This window comes from Cryptomeria japonica, chromosome 1 (assembly GCF_030272615.1).
Source record: "Cryptomeria japonica chromosome 1, Sugi_1.0, whole genome shotgun sequence".
Taxonomy (NCBI): domain Eukaryota; kingdom Viridiplantae; phylum Streptophyta; class Pinopsida; order Cupressales; family Cupressaceae; genus Cryptomeria; species Cryptomeria japonica.
The window spans coordinates 367,637,261-367,663,781 of NC_081405.1; the positions used below are offsets into that span (position 1 = coordinate 367,637,261).

The 26,521-nt window shown below is 37.8% G+C and overlaps 1 protein-coding gene across 1 annotated transcript in view; it reads left to right on the forward strand.

Moving 5' to 3' along the window:
* The window catches only part of LOC131069110 (uncharacterized protein At5g02240), a 116,217-nt gene that overhangs the window by 8,586 nt on the left and 81,110 nt on the right, over nt 1–26,521 (forward strand). Inside the window, exons 2-4 of the mRNA XM_058004423.2 lie at nt 10,410–10,681; nt 10,925–10,961; nt 11,102–11,199. Coding sequence (XP_057860406.2) covers nt 10,410–10,681; nt 10,925–10,961; nt 11,102–11,199 — 407 coding nt within the window. The remainder of the gene's footprint in view (nt 1–10,409; nt 10,682–10,924; nt 10,962–11,101; nt 11,200–26,521) is intronic.

Here is a 26,521-nt window from a genome sequence, read left to right on the forward strand (position 1 = left end):
TAAATTCAGACTTATTAACTCTACGTACTCTTCTTCTTATTCATATAATTCACACTTGTAGTTTTCTTTTCACAATAATAGCCGCAACTCACAGCACAACTTTTTTTGTCGTTTTAATCACCGATCATATATATCTTCAAATATTTGGAAAGGACTCTTCAAAGAGTCATATCTATTCAAAACATCGTGTCTTATAATTAGCCACGATCTTTAGATTAAACAATGTCTGACTTTATCACTCGATTTCTTTCAATGAGTCATTAATAAACCCCATCTCTCACGTGGACAAACTAACATTCAATTAATCTTCAATTTTTTTTCTTTTTATCGGTTACCTGATCATAGTGAGTGTTTGATATAATCATCTTCATCAATCGCTATAGTATCATTAGACGTCGTTCTAGAGCCGATTATTTAGAAAATATAATCTCTAAATTTTCTTTGATCAATGACTTGTTGATTGCTTTATTTATCATAGAGACCTTTCATCGTCTTCCTCTTCAATGTTGAAGTGACAGATATATTGATGATGAATTCACCATTGAATTGCACAGTCACTCTCTTTCATAATATAACTGTTGTCATACACTATCTCTTCCGCTCCACATTAAATCACTGATTTGATCGAATAACAAAACCCGATAGCCTCTTCGCTCGAACACAAAGTATCCACGGCTTAGCAAAGAGAAAGTATCGATTGAAGTCAAAAGATATTCAGAATTCATGATGTCAGATATATGTCTTGATATCTTGTTCAGACTTCATTACTTATAAGCTAACTTATTACGGCAAGAACAAATCAAGTTTCTATTGCAGTTGAATTGGCCAGTCATAAATACTTCCACCACCTTATAAAAATCGCTGCACATTAATGATTTGCTAATGATCACTGTACATGTTTTCATCGCATCTCTTTATTTATTATTAATTGCTGTGTATTATGAGTCGCTGTTCATTATCATTGAACTATTGTTTGCTTGCTGTGAACGGAAATATCTGTCTTCAACAATTGGATATAGTCGATCACTGTATTTTGTCATATCGTGGATTTAGGAGTCTTTAATTTTCCAATCGACGTTCCATTATGTCGTTTGTCTTATCAAATGTAGTGACTGATGTGTAATCGGTAATTACTAATTAGTTATGTCACCATGTTATGAAGTTGACTTGCATTATGAAGTCATCGTGGATTTATTTTGTATGTATCTGTTCATACGTATCATCATTTGCAATTGTCTGAGATAAACTGCACCGCCATTGAAGACCATAGAATACCTTCAACGTATTCTGTATGCATGACCATACCTGTGTGAGTGAACTTTATCCTTCAGCAACGTATACACCTGAGTTTTTTGTTCTTCAAATTTTGGACTTGTATATGCTGTAAGAATATCTAAAATCTGTGTATATGTATACTCCCGATTTCACCATCCATGATCTAAAAAGAATTATATCGTCCTCTTCAACTTTCTGCTGGATGTATTGGTACGAACTACAGAAATATAGATACTCAGAAATAATAGATATCTAAGTCAAAGCTGCAGCCAAATATTTTGTCATACAAACTACATATATATGTATATATATATACTATGAATGTATATATGTATATCAGCATTTATGTATATACCAACTAACCCCAACTATATACTGTGAATGTATATATCTATCAGTATCTATGTCAGCATCTATATCAGCATCTGTGAATGTATATATATCAACATCTGAGATTATTCAATTAGGTTTAATAGCACATAACCTTCTCTAACATCAATGACAAGTTTCCATTAATCTCCCTTCAATCTCCATAGTATAATATGTTCATCAATCTCCGTAGTATAGCAGTCTCATCAACTATATGTTCATCAATCTCCATTAACAAATTCCTTAGCTATCACCTTTGACATTGATGATAGTCTTCTTGCATCTTTGACATCAATGACAATATTTCCATCACATGTATCATAACATCCCATGGGTAACTTATTCTACCTCATCAATCCTTTCTTCTTTAATAGATGATCTCCCAAGAAGATTACCCACAAGAATTCGATCTTGCTTGAACATGTGATTTTGCACATCATTAAGATTAAATCTTTGGTCTTCATTCGAAGCTTCATGTGAATCAAGAAATTGGTCATGGGAGGAATCCCTCTTTATCTGCATAACATCAACAATCTTTGGTGGTTCTGTTGATGGGTGTTTTGTGACCACACCAACACAGAATAAAGTTCCCAACGGTCACTCTATCCTCTCTTGATCAAAATCATATGCATGCTAAGATTGCAGGAAGATCATACAATGATTCCAAGGTTCCAACTGCGTACTAGCGACTTTATGATGGATGTAGACTCGTTTGGTTGATGTTGCTGCTAATCCAAGGGGACTTATGCACACTAAAGAAGACTTAAAACAAATTTGTGACTTCAAGGAGATTTTTTGTGAATGATTTGTCAATGAATAGCTCTCTTTTTTGGGACTTTGCAATAAGATAATGCAGAAAGTAAATAGGAAAGTGTTGAGAAATTCTAATCTAAATCTAGGAGCTCAACAAACAACAATGACTTGGGCGAGATCAACCACACTGTGCTTCGCCACTTTCAGACAACTACATGAAGGAGGTGCAATCTTCAAAGGTTGTGCTTATAAGATTTTAAACCATCAACAAACACCATGAAAGAACAATGTTCATCAATAATCTAAGTTAAGAACACACATGTAAAAGCTCAGTCCAACCTTACACTACAAATAGAAATCATCTAGTGGCAAAAAGAATGAGCGTATGATCTCACCACAAAGCAATGCAATCTATCTCATTCATCTAAATACTTGAAACAAATCTAAACTAAGTGAGGAAGATGAAACCATGCAAGTTTTGAAACAACACAAGTGAACACCAAAAGCCAATGTATCACTATTAATATCTCAGAAACTTATCACAACAATCTCATACAATTCTCCCTCTGTTACAAATGAAGGAGTGACCCCCTTTTATAGGCCTCCAAGAAGAAAATGGATGGCCTAGATTACAATCAAATCAACAACCAAGGTTTAAGATGCAAAACCCTAATTAGGGTTTGACCAAATATTCCCAAATATGACACAAGGTAGTGGGGAGAGCCATTAATGAGGATTCTCGCCCACTACACATTAATTGCTCTTTGCTTCCAAAAGAGGCATCCATAATGCAATGAATGTCGCATTACATTCAAAATCGCCCAACATGCATTAATGAGCCACTATCTCCCTAAATATGACAACCACCATGCATTGAATAAGCCACCACCTGGTCAAAACGTCCACCAACAATAAATGCGCCCTCATGCCCTCATGCAATCAATAGATTCTCATCCAAAATTGGACGACCATTATCTCGTTTATTGATGGCGAATGCAACGAACTTGGCCATGACAACTTCCATTTCTCCTACTGAGACACTTTGCACAGTTACTAGTTTGAATTCCAGCAGTGAAGCGTCCTCATCACATGAAAGATTTTCCCGCTTGGGAGAATTTTAACAATTTTTTCTGCCTTGACCCCATTTTGGCGCCCAGTCTTGGCCTTGGGTGCATTTTCCCTGTGGAAGAGGATTTTGAGTTGGAGGAGATTTTTCCTCCTTGTCTGGACTTTGGCACCTCATCCTTGCCTTAAGAACATTTCAACATAGAGGAAGGAATTTCTTTGAGTTTGCATTTTCCTCCTCCATCTTGGATTTGCACCCAACACATGACTTGGAGCGCATTTTGACTAGAGTGGAGGATTTTTTGTCTAGGGAGGAAATTTCTACTTATCATTTTAGTGCCCAACCTTCTCCAAGAGTGTGCCATTCTTAGGTGATGGAAGAATTTTGGTAAAAATGAATTTTCCTTCGTGTCTAGATTCTAGTGCCCATCCTTGCCTTGGAGCACTTTTTGGGAGGTGTGAAGGAATTTTGATAAGTTTTGAACTTTCCCCCTTTGCCTTGGATTTTGAGCTCATCACTTAGATTTGGATTGCATTTTTAGATTGAGGAGGATTTCTCATCGAAGGAACACTTTCCTGCCTTAGGATAGATTTTTCATGCTTTTTCACTTCAGGAAAGAATTCCAGACTTACCCATTTTTTTGATCAACTGCCTCCTTTTTCGACTTTCCAAATTTGGAACTTGGATTTTTAGGAATGCTCTGCCATCAGTGTTCTGCCAATTGCTTGAGATAGACCTGCCAAAAATAGACTTACTAAAAATAGGAAGTACTTCCAAACATCAAGTTAGGGCAAACTGAGATAGGATGACACTTACTAAAAATAGATTTACTAAAAATAGACACTGTTAGAAATAGTTTGTTTAAATGCAAAACTAGGCCAATCCGGGATGCAGTGGAATTTACTAAAAATAGTAAGTGCTTTGAATTCGCTCAAATTTCACTGGTAGCTTCCTTGAAGGGTTCTCTTTTCAATTCTTCTCTCAAATTTCACCATGCCCTTGTCTACTGATCTCATTTCTAATTCTGAAGGAAAAAACCCTAAAATAGGCAATATATGCTTCCAGACTCGGCCAAATTTCTCCAAAACACTTGTAGACTTGACCAGAATTTACCAAAACACTTGGGGACCTAGGGGGACTAGAGACTACTGCTAAAAGAACCAAAAGGCCACAACCAAAAGACCAAGAGGACCAAAAATGTAGGGGGTCCCCATTTGGAATGAGGTGATGTGTGATTAGGTCACAACACCATGCAAGGTTGATACAATACATAACTAGCCACATCATGAAAATATGCTTGGGCCAATTTGTAATATCCCCAATTTTTTTTTCTGAAATTTTAACAATTACAAGCACCACAAGCACCCGTTAGGGTTAGAAAATGATAACCAAAACACTGCAGAAAGTGACCCTTCCACTTTCTGATCACCGAGAGCCCAAACTGGGAGGGTGAGAGCATACAGTGACAGGTGATCGTTAGATGCAAATCTGAGATGCTGATTGCAACACTGGTCGGCAAGCCAGCCCCTTCCGCTTATACAGCGGGTAATGGAAAATCCTAAAATCACTTGGCGGTAAACCAGCCAAGGACAATACAAACAATTGAAATGAGCAATCACTCTACCGCTTATGTAGCAGGAGGACTAAAATGAAGATTACTATCAACTCCTCCGCTTATTCAGTGGGAGGACATTATTACAAACAAAGATAGGCGGCATGGCTAGCCTCTTCCACTTATGCAGTGGGAAATAAAGATAAGTTGCAGCAAGAATGATTGATCAGTACTACTAAAACAATCCTACAAAATAGAGATAAAGGATTAGAGAAAATGTTTAATGCTGATCCCAAGCAAAGTACTTCCAAAATCACACAACATAAAAACACTACTGCTGTTCTAATTCTGCAAGCTAGAAACACACTCTCCAGCCACTACCGGAAACACCAAAACACTCGTAACTTTCTCAAAACTATCTGGAATCACACCAAATCAAATCCAAATGACTAATATAACATAGGTGACCAATCCAATACCTCAAACCTGCAACTTGGAAGCCTCAAATGTGATGCACGCATCCCAAGGTAATTCTGAAAATGGCTTTACAGCTGCAGAATTAGATTTGCAACCAAAAAACAGAACGACCACCACAAGCCACGCTAAGATAGAAGAAGGATTATCTTCCCAATATGCTTCCAAAGGGCCGATACCCAGAACGATGGGTCGCACCGGCAGGAAGATATGATCAAAACTTCGCTTCAGCCACACCAAACCAGCAAAACTGAAAATTCACACCACACACTGAGAATTGAAAAGCACACTGAGAACCTCACCAACAATCCACCACTCAGCTAGGTACTATGTCTCAAGTACGAAATTGGCTAAACTAGGGAGCCACAACTCCGAAGCTCAAGTTCACTAGCCATTCCGGCAGCATAACGATATAATTTCTCCAAGATATCCAAAATGAGAGCCCAAGGCTCTTATTTATAACTTTCGTCCAACCAAATTCAAATGCAAATGCACACTAAATACACCTAAATCACATGTCATTTCATTTCACCCCAAAGGTGCCCAAACCCATTTGAATTAGGGTTCCGTGACTCGCGGCGAGTCACGCGAGTCATGCGAGTCAACGGGCCGGGTGACCCCTGCTGGGTCACGGTGACCCTGACCCGAGCTCGGACGGGTCAGGGGGTGTGACTCGCCTGACTCGCCGAGTCAGCGAGTCACTCCCTGACTCGCCGAGTCTGAGGGTCATGACCCGGCCAGAGTCACTTAAAACAGTGCAGTAAAAAAAACAAAAAAAAAAACATAACATTTTTTAATGATTTTTTGGCCTCGCGGGGCGCTGCCCATCGACCCCGCCCTGTATCGCGACAGGGACCCCGCAAGGGGCGCTGCCCCTTGACCCCGCAAGGGGTGATGCCCCTTGACCCCAACTTGGGGGCGCTGCCCCCAAACCCCCGTTGAAAAATATAGGGGGAAACCGCGCCGATAGAAGTAGGGAAAATCTAACCTACGAGTCTGATTAGGCTCCATATAACAACACAACTTAGAAATCTTGGTAATTGGTATTTAGATTTAGTATTTCAAATTTCCTATAGTCTCATTTGACAATGTAATTCTTATACTGTAATAGTGTCATACATCTTTTCAAAACTAGTTTTTCAAGTACTATATGTATATGTATAACTATATCAACACCACCACCCCGCCACCCCCCCGTCGCCGTCCCCCTGCCGTCCCCAAACTTAGGCCCTTGGTTCCCCCGTCCTGGAAACGCGTCCCCTCGTCCCCAACGCTCGTGGAACACTGGAAAAATAGGAAGCCATAGTTTTGCAACCAGCTGAGAGGAAGAGGTAAAAAGCTTGCACAAATCACATTGGGGCAACACTATAGTCCGATTGGCTCACTGAGTCCACCGATCTAGTCTTCACTAATGAGGACCTTGAGTGGGTTGACCAGGCAGACAGAAAGGCTGAGGCTGTGGCTATGGCAGAGGAGGAGGATAGAGCACGATCAGGCACAACACCTATGGCTGTTCAGACTGGCACATCACAGGCAGAGACTATGGCTACTCAGTCATCCAGGACCTACCTTAGACGCCTTTCTAGGAGGCAGATAGACGAGGCTGAGCCAGAGCCGGAGCCATAGACTTGTTTTTGTTTACACTTTAGAGTTACATATATGTTTGGGAACATTTGAAGTCATGGATTTTATATATATTGGACAACATTTATAACTCTATATATCTATGTTTTCTAATTCCTTCAACTACAATTTACATTTCTACGCATGTGATGGATGTGTGTTTATGTATGTGATCAAATTAGCTTCTATTTGATGATGTTATAGTGTCTTTAAGCTTAATTCAATAATGGGTGTATGAAACAAGTTTTAAATCGTTAAAAATCTCTAAATTTCAAGGGTTTTCTTATTTTGCCGAGTCGTTGCCTAGTCATTGCCGAGTCCGTGCCGAGTCACGAGTCGAGTCAGCCTTGCCAAGTCAGAGCCGAGTTCGAGTCTGGGAACTTTGATTTGAATTTCATTTCATTTCATTTGTCCCTACAAAATGGCGTCCCCTTTCATCTAGGCAAGTTCGAACTTTGCCTTGGAAATAACTTGCAAATATAAATATAATAAGCTCATGAAATAAGCTTTATTTCTCTTATGCCACTGACTTGGGAAAATTAATAAAATCATTTAAATAAAATAAGCTTCTATTTCCCAAAGTCGTCCAAATAATAATAATTAAATATTAACCTTAGAATGCAATGTTAATATTTAATAAATCATTCTGCAAGCCAATTACTGCTCAACACCAAATGAATTGAGGACTGAAGTGCTGGACCAACATCTGGACTGAACTGGAGCTCTGAACTGCCCTGCTAAAAATAGAACTACTTGAACTGATACTTACTAAAAATAGTAAGTCATGAAATCATCTCCGAAAAACATGTTCGTCGAACCCAGTGAGAGAGCTCAAAAAACCCAAAAAACCTTCAAAATCTGGTCAGCTGCCACCAACTTACTAAAAATAGTAAGTTTAGAATTCCTCTCAGAACTGAATGCATGCCATATCACTGAGTAACTCTCTGAAAACCCAGAAAAAATTCCCTAACAGAAGTTCCAAACTCTAATTGCTTCCCACTCAAAATCCACCCGGAAGCTGGAAACCCTAATTCTGCCAAAAATAGCCTACGGGCCTCCTGAATAGGCTATTCCCCATTAGGAATGATCACTGGCTAGAAGGGGACATTACACAATTTCAAAACATTGCATTCTTTGATTTCATACCATTAGTCAGCCAAAGGAGATGACTTCCAAATGATGAAGTCTTCATGTATCATAACATCCCATGGGTAACTTATTCTACCTCATCAATCCTTTCTTCTTTACTAGATGATCTCCCAAGAAGATTACCTGCAAGAATTCGATCTTGCTTGATCATGTGAGTTTGCACATCATTAAGATTAAATCTTTGGTCTTCATTTGAAGCTTCATGTGAATCAAGAAATTGGTCATGGGAGGAATCCCTCTTTATCTGCATAACAATAACAATCTTTGGTGGTCCCTTCAGCAAATCATGTGGCATTTATCATGTTTGAGAACCACACCTAGATCGCATATTTGATTATTGTCATCTCCTGTGTTACTAGAATCAAGTAATGTCTCAGTGTCCATCACAAAAAGTGGATTATCAAAACATAACTCTACATCCATCTCAAACAGTGGGTTACCAACAAGTTGAAGATTATTTCTACCCTCTTGCTCAAATCAATCTTCCTGTTGTCCCAATTCTATGCTTACAAACTCGGGAAAGTTTTCTAAATAAAATTATTCTTGGAGCCTATCAAGCTCAACAATCACCTACTTGGTTTCTTTAGCCCATTCCTCATTCTCTTGCTCCCTGAATTGTTCTGCGATATCAAGCTGATTTTTTGCTTCTAGAAGTGTCATTTGGACACTTTCTAATGAATGCTTTGTTATTTTAAGTTCAAAGGTAAGAGTCTCTTTTGCAAACTTAAGGGTATGATCCCTGTCTAAAAGTAAGTGTAGGTAATCTGATTTCATTGTTTCCAAAGCATCTTTAACTGTTTGCAAATCTGCAACAGTGGAACCTCCTCCATGCCTTCTTGTCTCTTCTCAACTTGGGCCTTCCAAATAAGGTCTTAAATAAATTTGTATGTGACATCAATTCTTGTCAAAACCTGTACCATTTTCTCATTTGTGACCAAAATTTTATTCTTCAATTCTTGCAATTCTCTAGGCCTTTATTCTAAATCAGCAAAGCAACTTTTCCCATCACACAATAAGGGCTCATTTGGCCCTTTTTCAATTTCTGAATAGGTTTCACCTTCTTTCAGATCATCTTGGAGCTCCTTTTCAAATTCAGCCATAACTATGGTTATTTTTGTTGTTATCTCCTCTTCTTTCTCAAACTCTTTTATCTTAATTTCTTCTGGGGTCTCATTACTCTGTTGGAAATTTGGAATAGACATAGGATGAAGGTACTAATTTATTTTCTAGTCACTAATTTATCTTCTTTCTCATGCTCCATTGTCATATATAATTTCAACCTCTCTTCACATTGGTGAACAACAATTCCAGCTAACACAAACACCAACTGGCTAGTGCTCACTCATTGATGGGTCAAGAATAATCCTTCCTTGATCACCAGCTACCATTGGACCATGTGGACAATATTGAGCAATATGTGCCTTTTGACCGCAAGAATAACAGTCCTATGATTTGAAGTTGCATTTGTTGAGAACAACCCAACTGGTGGCTAACCTAATGATTGGCACAAGGCAGACTACCCTTAATCTGTCACTGCTAAGGAGTGAAATCCTGCTGCCTCCATTGCTCTTTATGAGCATGATTACCACTAGATTGACCTCCTACAGGTACTTGCTGAGGTCAAGGAACGCTCTCCAACTGTCCTTGAGTCCTAAGCTCATTGTAATAAGCTCTATGCTGTCCTACCTAAGATCTTAGAGGAGGCCCAAGCCTATGGGCCTGCTGTGGTACTCTTAATGGTAGTAGAATACCATTATCAAAGGTCACACATCAATGGCATGACTCACCATTAGTTGTGGTTGCTCCTAGTAAGTTTCCTCCTTGTGCACTCCTTCCGAAGAGAGAGCTCCTACAATAATCTCACTGAACCTACAAGATTGCCTCTTGACAAGGGTGGAGATGCTCAAGCACCTCCCTCAGGGCATCCAAGATCTAAGATCCCATCAACCAATTCTAATGACATGCTCCAACCTAAGCATTAACAGGAGACCAGGACAAGGCAATTATTAACACAGGTGAGCCTTAGAAATGATTTCAGTATTGATGTTGAGGCTTTGCAGGTGGAATTAAGAGCATTGAAATACTGGGTCAATCAGTTTGCAATTATTAATTTCACAGTTCACTGATGTTGTTTTTGGTTTATCACAGGTCAATTAGCATACACAAAGTTAAAGGAAAGGGCAACCCAGTTTACAGCTAGGGGTTTTGTTAGGACAGAAGAAAGCAAACAGAAGATTGGTGGTGCAGATGACGTGTTTGTAGGTGATATCAGACAACCAGAAAGTCTCACATCAGCTTTCCAAGGGATCGATGGACTGATTATAATTACAAGTGCTGTGCCCAAGATGAAACCTGGATTTGATCCCTCTAAAGGAGGGCGCCCAGAGTTTTATTTTGAAGAAGGATGTTATCCTGAACAGGTAATTTGAAATGTTCTGTTATGTTATAGACATAATTCATTTTTGTTTTTTCCTCCTCCTGTTTGTTTGGGGATGTTGGAGCCCTTCAAATCAAGCTGATGGACATGGCAAACCAAACTTTCAATTCCTGTAGTGTTATATGATTATGCTTGATTCACCTGCAAAATTGCTATATATGTTTATTTCTTTTGTGTTATTTCCATATTTCTCAGTAACAAACTTTCTGGGTTTTAATGATGACAGGTTGATTGGATCGGACAAAAGAATCAGATTGATGCAGGTACATCAGCTTGAGAGTTCATGCATTTTTACAGTTCCCTTTCCAATGAAGATAGATATTGTTTTTCAAGTATGGCCCATATATCATATCTTGATTGTTGTCTTCTTCAACGTGATGATTTTTTCTTGAAACCTATGAAGCCAAAGCTGTGGGAGTTAAGCAGATAGTCCTAGCTGGATCCATGGGCGGAATGAATCCAAATCATCCACTGAATTCTCTTGGGAATGGAAAAATTCTGGTGAGTTGGCCTAAACTGGTCTTAATTTCAAATTATAATTGGCCCAGACAGTGCCATGGCTTTTTTCTCTTTCTTCGATATTTGTAACTTTGCCAAATTTTCTGTATCAAAAGGACTTTGCTGGTTATGTATAATCTATTTACAATTTTATTTTAATATGGTCTTTTAAATTTATCGTTTTCTTTATCAAAAATACTTTGCTGATTACGTATAACCTATTCAATTTGATATGGTTTTTAAATCTATCATTTTATTGGTACCTTTCAATTAATATTTTCGTAATTCTCAGATTCTCAAGAACCATGCTTCACTTACATATGAATCATGCTTGCTAGGAAATGGGTATTGGTACTTTTACATCTTTTTAAAAAAAAAATCAAATACGGGTAACGTGGAGATGCCAAAAATAATATAATTTGCTAGAATTGAATTCAAAAAATGTGAAATACAAAACATTGATCTTTCAAATTCAAATTTAAACCCTATAGTATATAAGTAACTAACACAAAAAACCAATATTAAATGTAATGCAAATTATGCTACAAATATAGGGAAAAATTATGATAGTGTAAATTAATACTAGCATACCTATCTTTAGAGGATTATACATAAAGTATGCTGAAAGATATCATATTTATTTATTATTCCACTCAAATTAATATATTATTATATTGTAATTAACATTAAATTATTATTATATTATGATATTTTAATTAATATTAAATTATTATTAAGATATTATTATATTTTTATGTTTCTACTAATCTCTTGACCAAAGCAAAAAATCTATTAAAATTACATTATCATATCTTTATATTATTATTATATTATCATACATTATATTATTATTATTATAATATTAGATTGAGATAATTACAAAGTTAATTGATTGCATGATGGAGATAGACAAAATTGATTTCAGTTAAACTCAGAGTGAGTGGTAGTTCAGAGGAGAAATTAAATAATCTTTAATTTGCTTTTCATGCATTTAAGTGTCACAAACACGCCAAATTAAATGCTTCGTTTTTATTGACAAACGTTTTTGCATCCATTGTGTGAGTGTAATATGTTAAATGGTAGTGCTTGATTAACCATAGGCAAACCATCAGATCTGTTGCCTTCCCAACCATAGACGATAAACTCCTATCGTCACCCCCGAGCACACTACATATGTTTCTAGTTTCTACTAACTGATTGATTGTCCAAGGAATGAGATTGCTCCTCATATATATATGATTTTATATTATATTTTAATCAAATACAATCGCCCTTCTTTATTAGTTGGCCAACCCCCAAATGTGCAAAGCCGAAGGCTAATTGCACATTTGGTGAAGCCGTCCCCTCAAGGATTCTCCCGCAGCTATACATACGTCAACATAATATGCTCAGATAATTACGAAGTTATCTGATTGCATGATGGAGATAATTACGAAGTTATCTGATTGCATGATGGAGACAAACATAATTGATTGATCAGTTAAACTCAGAGTGAGTGGTAGTTGAGAGGAGAAAATAAATAAAATATATATTTTTCTTTTCATGCATTTGTGTCACAAACACACCAAGTTAAATGTTTCTAGTTTTAATTGATGGATGTTTTTGCATCTATTATGTGTGTAACAGCCTTCAGTGTAATTAAATATGTAGTAAATTAAAATTATGATAATGTAAATTAATATTAATTGTAGTAAATTAAAATTATGATAAATATCTGTCTTTTGGAATCTTATCATTGATGGCATTCAATCTAAGATTTCTTCTTTGAATAGAAGATGGCTCTCCCTTTTGGGGAGGATCTTGCTTGCATTACCAGTGTTTATGTTTTCTCATTTATCTATGTCAGGTAAAACTTCTCTTCATGATCTCATGATCTTTCCTGTGAAATGGGAAAGAAAACAAATCTAGAAGTTCTCTCCATGCCTAGGACAAAGTTTGCGAATCTCCCAGTTCAAAATCTAGTCCTAGGAGCCAAACTAACATGGAAATGCCTTTTAATCTAGAAGTGTGGTGTTAGATTCTTCAAAATAAATACTTGGACCCTAGCAAGATATCAAGAATTTTCACTCTAGCAAATCCTCCTCCTGGCCCTTGCATGTGGAACAATGTAATGAAATGTAGAGCTACTTTAATTTCAAATCTGTTTTGAGTAAATCCATAATGGGAAAAAGATTGACTTTTGGTATGACTGATGGAATGGTCAAGAGGTCCTTCACTAGAGGCCTAATATACAAGAAGCTAAAGTTTTATACAACCATTTCACCATCCATTGGGAAAATGATTATCCTTCTGTTTAGTGGAAGGTTTTTTTCATTGTTCCCCTTTCCAAACAGTCAAACTTACTCTTTTAGCAATTTATATCTCAGAAAAGTATTTTATTCTTAGCAAGATGATGAACTCTATTGGATGGGTTCTTCTTCAGGATTCTATTATGTGAAGTCAGGATATTTGAGTCAACTTCATCCACAAGTCATTCCAAAGGAGCCTATTCACTTATGTTGGGATAAATCTTGCTTACCTAAAGTAGAAGCATTTGCATGGTTACCACTTAAAAATAGGGTTTTGATAGGGGGAAGATAAGAGAAAATTGGTATTATTTCAAATCTGCCATGACCTCTTTGCGGTAAGGAAAAGGAAACACTTGATCATTTATTCTTCTGATGTAATTTGTCAAGCAGTTGTTGGCGATGGCTCTGTAAAAAACTATGCTAGTGGAGTGACCTTTCGAATTCCATTTTTGATCTTTTTAAGTTGGACAATATTGTATCAGTACTCAAAATATGGCTGTATTTGGAAAACTGTGCCTTTTATGACTATTTGGCATGTTTGGAGGGAAAGAAACTATAGAGTATTTAAAAAATGTCCTTTTTTGTCAGTAATCCACAAATTTGAAGTTACCATCGTAGACACATTCATGTCTTCAGTTATCTCCCTTTCCCAAAGAAATTCATGTTTATCCTCATGGGATGAAAAGTTGTTGAAATGCTAGCTTCTCGTTCACCCCCCTTATGAAAGGGTCAGTTTTTATTCCAAAAACAATTAGTGTGAGAGAAAATGCAAAGTGGAGTCTCCAAAATTTCCTTTAATATTAAATTTTAATAGTATTGCTATGGGTAATCTAGGTTCCTCTAGAGCGAAAATTGTCTTAAGAGATCATAATGGGAAGGTGATCCACATTACATCCAAAAAGATTTTAATGGGTGCCAACGATGAGGTGGAATTATAGGCCTTGGCTATGGGGTTGGGTCTTGTGTCAGTACTCAACATATGGCTGTATTTAGAAAACTGTGCCTTTTATGGCTATTTGGCATGTTTGGAGGGAAAGAAACTATAGGGTATTAAAAAAATCTCCTTTTTTGTTAGTAATCCACAAATTTGAAGTTCCTATCGTAGACACATTCATGTCTTTAGTTATCTCCCTTTCTCAAGGGAATTCATGTTTCTCCTCATGGGATGAAAAGTTGTTGAAATGCTAGCTTCTCCTTCGCCTCCCTCTTATGAAAGGATCAATTTTTATTCCAAAAAATCAGTGAGAATGCAAATTGGAGCCTCCAAAATTTCCTTATATATTAAATTTTAATGGTATTGCTATGGGTAATCTAGGTCCCTCTAGCGCAAGAATTGTCTTAAGAGATCATAATGGGAAGGTGATCCATGTTACATCCAAGAAGATTTTAATGGGTGCCAAAAATGAGGTGGAATTCTAGGCCCTGGCTATGGGGTTAGGTCTTGCCTCTTGCTTGACTACTAAGAGGATCATAATCGAAGGGGACTCTGTTGGTAATTAACACTTTGAAAGGGCTAAATCTAGATAGTTGGAGATGTTTGAACATCATGCAGATTGTTTGGAGGCTTTTACCATCTTTTGATTATTATGAAAGTGTTCATTGTTACAAGCAAGCTAATTAAGTGGTGGATAGATTGTCAAATCTGGCCGTTGACTTGAACTCCAATTCCATTGAAGGAAATAATGTTGGAAGCTAGTGGCAAGATTCATCCTTGTCATCCCTAATTCTTTTTGAATCCTCCTTTTAGGTTGTTTGGTTTTGAGAGGTGTTAAACTAGAATCCATTTATACATGATATGGTGTTGAGTGTTCCTAAGTTGGATTTTAAATGTGCAAATCTCCTTGAAAGACCATGTTGCTTCTCTGTTATGGCTAACTATTGTGACGTATTCACACATCGCCCCATTGCAAATGGGGACCCCCACTTTGTGCTTTCTGGGGTTAGCCCTTTTGGTTTTGTTGTTAGTCATTTTAGTGTCTTAGCCTTTGCATTGAAGGGATTGAGTCAAGTGGATCTCCTCAAGAGGTCAGGTCAATTGAGTGATTAGGGATTATTTAGATCATTCCAAGGGTGTTTTTTGTGTACTATTCGGTCGCACTTCAAGTTGCTAAATCAAACCTTGGTTGAATGCATAATGTCCTCCTAGGTCCCATCCCTTACATCAAGGACAGAGAAAATTCACCTTAAGAAGTCTAGAATGTCATCCCGATCCTCAAATGTCCTGAAATTGGGCTAAGTCTGGAATGTCATCTTGATCCTGAAATTTGACTTAGTTTGGAAAATTGAAGAATCCTCCAAAAACTAGATTTTGCATTATAACTCCTGGAGGTCCTAAACCACTCTCAAACATCTTGACAATATATATGGAATATAACTTAAAGTATAAGAAAGAAGAAAGATATAAGGAAACGTCACTTATACTTAAATGTTATATGAATCTTGACGGAGAGACTAACATGTCAATTTTTGCTCCCGACCCTTCCAAAGGGTCCAGAGCGAATTTCCTTATATCTCCCTTCTTGGTCCTAGTTTGCCTCATTAACCTTATCCCTATGGCGTGGTTGAGAGAGTATTGAGGTGTGAAACAAAGTGAAGTGATGAAAAGTGAAGGATTTGAGCGTAATTGCAAATTTCGCTCCTGACCCTTCCAAAGGGTCCAGAGCGAAATCCTCCTAATAGCTTATTTCTTCACTAGGGACATTGAATGGTGGTCATGCATGGCAGGGAAAAGGATCAAGGATCAAGTCTAAAGCAAAGATGAGTGAAAAAGGATGAGAATTGAGCCTATTTGAGCAAATTCGCTCTTGACCCTTCCAAAGGGTCCAGAGCAAAATTCCTAGCAAGACTCTATTTTGCCTAATGCACTAGAAGTTTTGCCTAATGCACTAGAAGGGCCTTGTTTTAAGCTAAATAGATGACGAATTGACTTGATTATGGTAAGAGGAGATTTGATAAGTCAAGTTTGAGGTGAGTTGAGTGGAAAAAAAGTGTGAATTGAGCCTAAAGACAAATTTCGCTCCTGACCCTTCCAAAGGGTCCAGAGCGAAATTTCTTAAACACCTATTTTCTCTTTGTTTGAGGTCAAAATCTTAGTTCCTAAGGCATGGTTGAGAGAAGATGGATATATACTTGCCTAAAGAAGTGAATGGAAGTAAAGGCAATGACGGATTTGAGGTCAAAAGACAAAATTCGCTCTTGACCCTTCCAAAGGGTCCAGAGAGAAATCCTTAGGAGGACTCCTTATTTCATCTAATGCACCCAAAAAGATCTTGTTTTAGGCCAAATTGAGGGTGTATTCACTTGATGATGATAGAGGAAGATTTGAAAAGAAGAAGAATGGTGTCAAAATGCAAATTTCGCTCCTAACCCTTCCAAAGGGTCCAGAGCGAAATTTCCTAAAAACTATATTTTGCTCCTTGTTGACATTAAGATCTTGATTCCTAAGGCATTGTTGGGAGAGAATTGTTCAGTCTTGCCTTGAGAAGTGATTTGGAGCAAAGGAAATGATAGAATTGAGGCTAAATCACAAATTTCTCTCCTAACCCTTCCAAAGGGTCTAGAGCAAATTTTCTTGAAACCTCTTTTGCTCCCAATTTTGTGTCAAGCCTAGCGTTGATTGAGGTGGATTGAACTTAGAAGCATCCTTAGGCATGCATTTGAGTGAGTTGTGGTCACAAAATGTGAAGAATTTATCCAAAAAATGCCAATTTCGCTTCTGACCCTTCCAAAGGGTCTAGAGCGAATTTCATTATAGGTCCTGTCCTTGGCCAAGGTCCAAAACGAAATCCTTCTTTGAGGCCTTTTTTGGGGTCAAATCAACCTTTTTTGGGGTCAAATCAATGATGTCTTTAGGAGAGAGGGATTGAAAGGTCAAGTCTAAGACAAGGCTAAGTGAAAAGGAGTATGAATTGAGCTTAGAGGATCAAATTCGCTCCTGACCCTTCCAAAGGTACAGGAGCGAATTCTTTCAAAATCTACATCTCACCTCTAGTTTGGGTGGAATCCTTGGTTCAAGAACCTTGCATAAGGAAGAATGACCTCAACCAAGCCTTAAGGACCTATAATCATGGTTTGAGCTAGTAGAAATGAGTAAACTTGATGAATTTGAACACAAATGTCAAATTCGCTCTTGACCCTCTCTAGGGTACAAAAGTGAATTTCTTCTAAAAGTGTGTCTTGTCCTCCTAGCTTCAAGGGAAATTGATTCAAATATCTTCTTATTGATGATTTAAGGGAAGAAATGCCATTTTAGAATGAATTATATCATGTTTTCTTAATCATCTTTTGTTTGTATTCTTGATTTACACACACTTTCCTTTTCTTTAGAGGGCACAACTTCACACACTAAGATGTGCCGTTTACTACTTTTTGATGAGAACATGATTATACTGAGAGGGGGCATGAATCGGCATAATACAATCTTTTACTTTTTCAACTTAACAATCGCAATATCATCAATTGCACAATGTCAATAAAAAAAACACAAGATGAACACATGATTTATGTGGAAACCCTTATGGGAGAAAACCATGGCAAAATATTGCTTACATAAAATTTCTCTTACCAATTTCATATGCACCAACCCACAAGAGACATCGATTCCATTTGTTGATTTGTAGGCATCAACCCATTGGAGACACCAATCCCCACCACTGAGCACCAACTCAGTAAGAGACACCAATCTCTTTTGATAGGAGGCACCAACCTCTCTAATATGAGGTACCAACCTCAATCACAACAAAGTCTTTATCTTCCTCAAAAATTGCTCTAACCAATCTGCTCAAATCTTCCTTGAAATCTGATATAAATCACATTGAAAGGTGTTCTATAATTCTGCCTTAAATCATCTTCAGAATCTGCTATACATCCTTCCAAAGTCTACTCATAAGATCTTCACACATCTGCTCATAAGGTTATCATAAATTTGCTTAAAGAGTCTTCACAAAGCCTTCATAAATCTGCTCTATTCTCTTGAAATCAGCTCAAATATTCTCTCCAATATGCTTCAGAACTCTGCTCCAAAATCTGCTCTTAGGTCTACTCCAAACCTGCCCCAAATCACCTCCAAAAATCTGGTATCAGACTGCTCTTAAGTCTGCTCCAAATCTGCTCTAAATCTGAAAGATATCTCATTAAATCGCTTGATGTCTTTACCTCAACTTCATCTTTTATTTATACCACAATCATGCCTTTTCACCCAAGAGGTCGGCTTCAAATGAAAATAATAATTTTAATTTCATTTCACAAAGGAAGTTGGCCAACTTTTGCATATAAATAAATCTATTTTAATTCCCCAATTATTTATTTCACCAAGGAGGTCAGACAGTTTTTGCGCATAAATAAATTTATGTTATTATTTAATGCATGGGTTGCCCAGCTCTTAAAATTGAAGTATTTATCTTTGAAACTTAAAAAATATTTTCTAATCAATGGCAAAGGGATGTTTGACACTCTTACAGAGAATCTCTTTCTTTCTAAAATACTTCCTCTTGACATCAACAACATCATTTTCTTTTTTTCAATAACTCGCCCCCTTTCTGAAATCAATGACAGTGAAATGCTTATTACCTTCATATAGAATATGCATCAGCTGATCTATCTTTGAATTGTCTTCTCCATAGAGCTTGTAAGATATTGCAATGATTAGCTCACTCTAATTTCACGCTTCTCCTCAAATTTGTGCATGAAGTGCATTTTGCACAATCATAGATTCTTCCCTCTCATTATCTTGATCTTGTTTCCTTCTCCACACCTTTGTAAACTTTCCCTTCTATTTGTTCATTGCATCCTTCTTGTTCTATCTAGGTTCTATAAGACAACTTCTACAAAATCTCGCTTTATGTGTAATTTCCCCTTCTCAGTGATGTGCGTTTAGTGGTCCATTGGCCTATTTCGGAGACCTGTAGGCTATTTGGAAAGGAGAATTAGGGTTTCCAACTTTTGTGGAGTTCTACACGAGCTTTTTAGGGTTTGTCAGGAGGGAATTCTTCAGTTCTGCTTATGGTTTCCTTCTGGGTTTTCCATGAACTCCAGGGTGGCATAACATGCATTTAATTCTTTGGTAAAGTCAGAACTTACTATTTTTAGTAAGTTAGGGTTTTGTTGTTTGGTTGACGCAGTATTTCGGAGCAATATTTCTTGACTTACTATTTTTAGTAAGTGGTTGTGTTGAGCATTTCTTTTTTTAGCAGTCTCAGACAGGGTCCCGACTCAGCACAGTTCAGTGGTCTTCATCGCACAACTTCATCCTTGATTTTGGTATTAATTAGTATTGGAGTTATAAGTTATTTAATTAAATATTAATTCCTTATCCTAAGGTTTGATATTTAATTATTTTTATTACTGATTAATTATGTTATGGGGCAACTTAGGAAAAATATCTATCTGCCAGCAATATTGTTAGTTTCCTAAGTTAGTGGGGCATTAAAAAGGTGGCGTTGAGAAGATGAGTATTTCATGTTTATATTATTTTATTCGCAAAGTTGTCACCTAGGAAAAAGTTCGAACTTTGCCTAGGGAGTTTGGGAAAATTAATGCCATGTCTAGGGGAGGCTATGACATGAAATGAAATTGAATTTCAATAGTTTTGGGCGCCATTTGCATTTGAATTTCAGAGGGAAAAATCTATAAATACAGGTGCTTGGCCTCTCATTTGGTATCAAATGAATTTGCATCGTTATGTTGCCGAATTGGCGATTGAAAATCTGAGCTTCGAAGTGTGGCTTCCTAGCTAAGTCTTAGTTTCGTACTTGCAAGATAGTACCTAGCCGTGTCCATGTATTCCCAGTGTTGTTGGTGAGTGAGTTGCAGATTGTGGAGTGTTCTATTTGGGATTGGAGTGTTTTCTGGTTGCTGGTTGCAGGACTGCTGAAAGTGTATTTTGCTCACACCTCTTGACCAGGCGATTCCATCATTCTGGGTACCGGCTCATCCTTCCTACCACTGGCGATGCATATTGTAAGTTTTTAGCATCTAATTTTGAGTGTGGATTTTTATATTGCAAATCGAACTTCCCAAGTTAGGCGTTGGGTTTTGTGAATGCATTGGGAAGTGCGCAAAATAAATATGGGTGTTTCGATGGCTTTCCTTGGGTTTGTTTTCATTGTAGCGGGTATAGCAATTATTTAGAATATATTTTGGGTGAATTGGGTGAGTAATGAGAGAGTTATGAGCGTTTTAGTGAATCCATAGGCTGCTGGTTTTGCAATTCCAATTTGCAGATTTTGATGTTAGCAGAAATTTCATGTTCTTATTTGGATATTCAACATTACTCTCTTCTCACATTATCTTGATTATTGTAAGGTTAAGTAGTAGTACTACTAACCAATTTTGGTTTGTAACTCTCACCTCGCTGAAAAGTGGAAGAGGCTAGCTTGCCGCCTATTTTCAAGTAAATTGTAATTCAGTCCTCCCACTGCATAAGTGGTCGAGTGATGTCTGAGTGTAATGGTCTTCGCTGCATAAGCGGTTGAGTTGAGATTGTTTTGTAATTTCAGTCCTCCCGTTGAAATATCGCGGTTGAGTGATTTGTGCCTTTTTATGCTTCTCTTGGTTGGTTCACCGCCAAGTTTCTTGCATTCCCGCTGCATAAGCGGAAGGGGCTAGCTTGCCGCCCAAGCATTGTATTGTTTCCAGTTATTTGAAGCTAACGATCCCCTCAACACCGTATGCTCTCACCTTCCCACATTGGGCACTTGGTGATTAGAAAGTGGAAGGGTTGCATTTTGCAGCAAGTTTTTAGTTTATTCTTTCTAACCTTAATGGGTTATCTGTTTGTGGATGATTATTATTGGCCTAAAAAACACAAAAAAAATAACTGGGATATTACATTATGCCCATAGTTGTTGCATTTGTAGCATATGAAATTATAATCTACCAATGGAACAAAAATTATGGTTCCTTCTTGAAAACCCATATGGACTTCTATTATTTGTTCTAACCAAAATCTTTTGTATGAGTCCTACAATCTCTTTCTCTATGACCAAAGTGATTGCATGAATAACAATAACCATAAAAGAAACTTTGGAACCTCATCTTATGTCATTGTCTTGATGGGAAGGACTTTCTGAATTTGTTCTTGTTATATTTTGGAGCATTGATCTTTTTTGGATCTTGATTCTTCTTCTTGCTGCTTTCATTTCTGATGGGGTTTTTAAGGGCTTCAACATACCTCTTTGGTTCTTCTTTATTTGATTTCTTCGGTGCATTTTCAAAGTTTTCTCTATTGGCCATTTGATTTTCTTTATAACCAAGTCCATCTTATTGAATGGAGACCTTTGTTCATTTAATATATCATCCAAAATCTTTGTTCTCGTATCAAACTTGGGGCTCTTGTTTAACTTAGAGGATGTCTTTTTTGCTTCCTTTCTCAAGGAAACAATCTCTTATTCTAACATTTCACAATCTTCTTCCTTTTCTTTCAATTGATTTCTCATCTCCTCTTCAACACTTTTTGCCTCTTCTACTTGATCTTTCAAATCTACAATCAATTTTCCCGATTCTTCAAACTTTGTGTTAGTTTTACTTTGGCTTCATTGCCCTCTTGAATTTGTAATCCTTGTTTCAAATTTATTTTCATAAGTTTCTCGATCTCTGGTGGGCATAATGGAGTTCTTCAAATCCACTTTTCCTCTATCTTCACTATGCACTTCCTTCAAATCTTTTTCTTCTACATCCATCTCTTCTTTTCTTTCATTCATAAACTCATCTTCTCTTTTGAGGATATCATCTTTTGTTTTTGTTGCCATGTGTGTTCCATTTTTCATCCCATCACTTTTTCTTTCTTCTTTGTCATCACTTACATTTGGTTTTTTTTGTTGATCAATGCTCTGCTTGGTATTTCCTTTTTCCTCGTTTCCTTTTCTTCTTGCCATATGTGAGATTAACCTTCCAAGTGGTTAAACCTTAGTTATGAGACTCGGACTTGCCTCAGATTCGGCAAGCTGATTTTGGAGTTAGACTCGGACTCGATGCAAAAAATCAGCAAGACTCAACAAATTGATATACCGAAGGAATGCATGGATTTTAAGGATTTAAAACTTGTTTCATGCATCCTTCAATAAATAAACCTTAAAGATACAATATCATCATCAAATAGAAGCTAATTTGATCACATACACAAGTATACATCAGTCACATAAGTATAAATGCAAATTGTAGCTGAAAGAAATAACACACTTAGATATATAAATATTGTCAAATGTATACAAAACTCATGGGCATCAAAAGTTCCAAACAAATATCAAAACAAAAATTAGAAATCCATGGCTTAGAGGAGCCTGCATCCTTCCTACAAAGGCATCTAAGATAAGTCCTGGATGATGATGCATCCATAATTGTTGCTAGTTTGATAGAGTTAGATCAATTGTAATCTTTGGCCGACCATCTCTAGTTTTCTTTTCTGTAATAATTTCATGTGCAAATAAACATATATTTTATTCTTGCATCTGGTATGCATTGTTATTTATATTATTATTTCTTGTATTTAATTTATCAGATATAGCAATAAACATTTGGTGCCGTTGCCTCAAAAGAAATCGGTTCATATTTGAGTGATTCATGCTAGTAGATCCCAATAAAGGCGAGAAGAAGCCACAGGGTGGTCAAGACCAAGTGTTCAGGTGATCTTTAAGGATTGTAGAACAAAGAGAACGTAGAAGAAGATTACGAGAAGCTTTTGAGGAAAATCCAATCGAACGATCAAACCATCCATCTATACAGTCAACATCGAATGAGGAGTATGAAGAGGGAAATTCTAAACTGATAGACATTCTGTCGTCTATCCCATCTCAGGGGAACTGAGAATTGGAGGATCTGAATCACATACCCGAGGACGGAGGGAGCATAGGAATGAGCTAGAGCTTGGAAGTACTCAGAGTGTTGGGGATGCTAGAGGTGGACGTGCACGCAACCGAGATTGGAAGGAAAGAACTAGAATGTAGCGGTTGAAACAGTCCACCTAGGTTTGACACATAAGGGAGTAAGTAGGCAAAAAAGATGGTGACTCCTCTGGCAAGTCTGAATGTGGATTGACAAAAATTGTTGAAGTTCATGGGGAACAGGTCAGAGGATCCTACGAGGCATTGCAAGACGTGCGAGACCATCTGGATAGCAAAAAGTCAAGAGGACAAAGACTATTGGCTGAGAGTGTTTCCAGCAACGCTATGAGTTTTAGCCATTGATTGGTTCACAGAACTTGATGCTTCATCCACAATCTCTTGGGATGCGTTGAAGAGGGCGTTCAAGGCTAAGTTTAAATTGACAATGAGATTGTTGCCAAAATTTACAACACCAAACAAGGGAAACATGAGAATGTATGAGCTTACAATTGTAGGCTCAAGGATTTGTTGGTGAAATTGGAGAATCAACCAGCTGACGGACTGAAGAAGCATTGGTTCATCGAGGGATTGATACCTTCGTTGATAAAGAAAATGAAAGTGGTACCTCCGTCATCGTACGCTGATGCGTATAATTGGGCAATGGACATCGAGAGTGAATCCAAAACATTCTCTCAAGGAAAAGGACGACGGACGACGGACAACAGACGACGGACGACGACGAGAGCACCAAAGGTACCAACAACAAAGAATCCAAAATAGTTCAGGCCCTATGATGGGATATGATGAGAATGATGAAAGAATTGAAGGTACAGAGAGGAACCAGTAAAGGTATTGAGTGCAAAAATTGAGTGGCACACGAAAGGTAATTGTCCTAGAAAGATGTTTTGTGAGATTTGCTAGGTGATGGGTCATTCAGTAAAGGAAAGTTTATATAATTTGAAGACTAGAAGTATGCAAATACTCTTCATGCAAGGAGAGTCTACTCCATCGAAACCACATAATGTATCACTAGGCGGTTATGGAAATCAACGAGGGTGGAATCAAATATAGTACAACTACAAAGTACATCCTATCATACAGTGTCGACAATGTAGTGAATGGGGACGCTTTGCAAGAGACTGTTAGAATAAGAAAGATAACGTACAATTATTATGCAAATGGTGTATGAAGACATTGACTGTCCAAAGCAAAAAAGGGGTAATATGCTCGTTGTGGAATAACTAGACGAGGAAGTCCTGGCAATCACTAGGCTGCAAACAAAGAAGGCAATATATCTAGATCCTCGTACGGAGAAGGAGAGACTTCAAGAAGCCAAAGCTGACATGGAATGAGTGATGATGAATGAGAGAACCTCCAATGAAGCCACTAGTGCTCCATTACTATCGGAGTTAGAGAAGAACATAGCTCAACAGGTGCTATAGACAACCGTACCCATCAAGGTGACAAACCTTCTTCAAACTATGTCGCAACTTAGACTGGCAATTACCAACACGGTTGGCCGAAACCAATGTAAGCCACAAGAGGAAGCGATAGTGAAATCACCACTCGAAAACAACTAGGCCATTGATCCTATGTTGTTGACAATGAGCATCAGGAGAAAGATGAATGTCGTTGAGATGGAAATAATGGAGAAGAAGCTGCCAAACACCATTGACGATGGAGGCTCATGAGTAAACGTACTACCAGAAGACACTTGGAAATGCATCGGAAGACAGACACTTTGGTCGCCGACCTTCGACTGGGTAGATGCCGACCAACCCAGAATCAAGTCGTTGGGGACGCTGATGGCACAAAAAGTAACGATTGGGACACAATAATTTCCCTTGGACTTCGTCATCATCCTATTGTACAAGAAGGCGTATGACACACTCCTTGGGAGGGGATGGTTGATTGCTTCCAAGGCGGATCACAATTGGAAGTGGAACACGCTCTCAATCGAGAGTAAAGGAAGTACATCATTGACCTGATAAATCAAGCGGTGAGTGAGGAGTTGGCATCCTTTGAATCGGGATTTGAAGACGGAGAGTTGAGTATGGACAAAGGAAGGAAAGGCATGGAACCGAACAATGAAGGGGTGCCTGAAATAGAAGATTGTTTTGAAGATGAGACAAATTCCCTGAATGGATTATTTCACTGGCAAATGGAGGACTACGAGGTATTTCCATCAACGTGTTATTTTCTTGAAGCTAAGCAATTGATGAAAAATGATTTTATGAAGTTAGATAGTTCATGTGTGTGGGACTGTGGGTCACAAAAGACAACAATTACAACATTTGACCGTGTAGAAGAATGCAATATTATAGATGGCACAAGCAAAGTATGGCGACATCTAAAGGCTATAGGCCCTGTACGTTTTGGACATAGACTACTCGCAGCGGCTTTAACTCATAGCTGCATACTGCATTGTTCCAGAGTGGGGTACAGACTCAAAAAAATTCATTGGTAACTTCCAAGGCAAGAGAGTACGACTTCATGCACAACCATTAAGGATTCAGGTAGGGGAAAAGTTACTAGTACTTGCATTCTTCTACACACGGCAACAATATTATCTCGACATTCCTCCTCTTGTATGGCTCGATAATACTGTGCGACACTTTTTGTTAAATTTTCACATACAGCATGGCAGTGTTTGGTTCGAGTACGAAAGCACCATCAAGTATGGCATCTTTTTCCTTGCCCCGTAGAGCAATCTTGCCAACCCGTATGGCTCCATCTTGGCAACTTCCACGCATGGCATTTTTCACTCCACTCCGTACAACAAAGAAAGTTGGCCATTGAGACCGTACACTAGCAAAGCCCTCCACACCATGTATGACTCAGGAATACCGTAGGGTTTCCTTGGTCAAATAGTTCCGTATGACATCATAGATTGCATTTACGATATTCTCACATAGTACAACCAACATCCGTACAGGTAGCAATTGTCTCATTGGTTCGAACAACAAGGCATGTTGGATTGGTATAGGAAGCACTTTGGGTATAGCAAGTGAGCAATTTCCCCATATCGTAGGCAATATCTTACCTTGTATGATATTCTTGGCAACATTGGCAATGTTTAGTATGACATCATCTCTTTAGGCAAGTCTTGGCCGTATGATAGATTTGGCACAATTTTTATGTACGACTTTTATATCATTATTGGCAAAGTATGGCACAACTTATCATACGAATTCCAAGATAGTTGGGACGACTTGATCA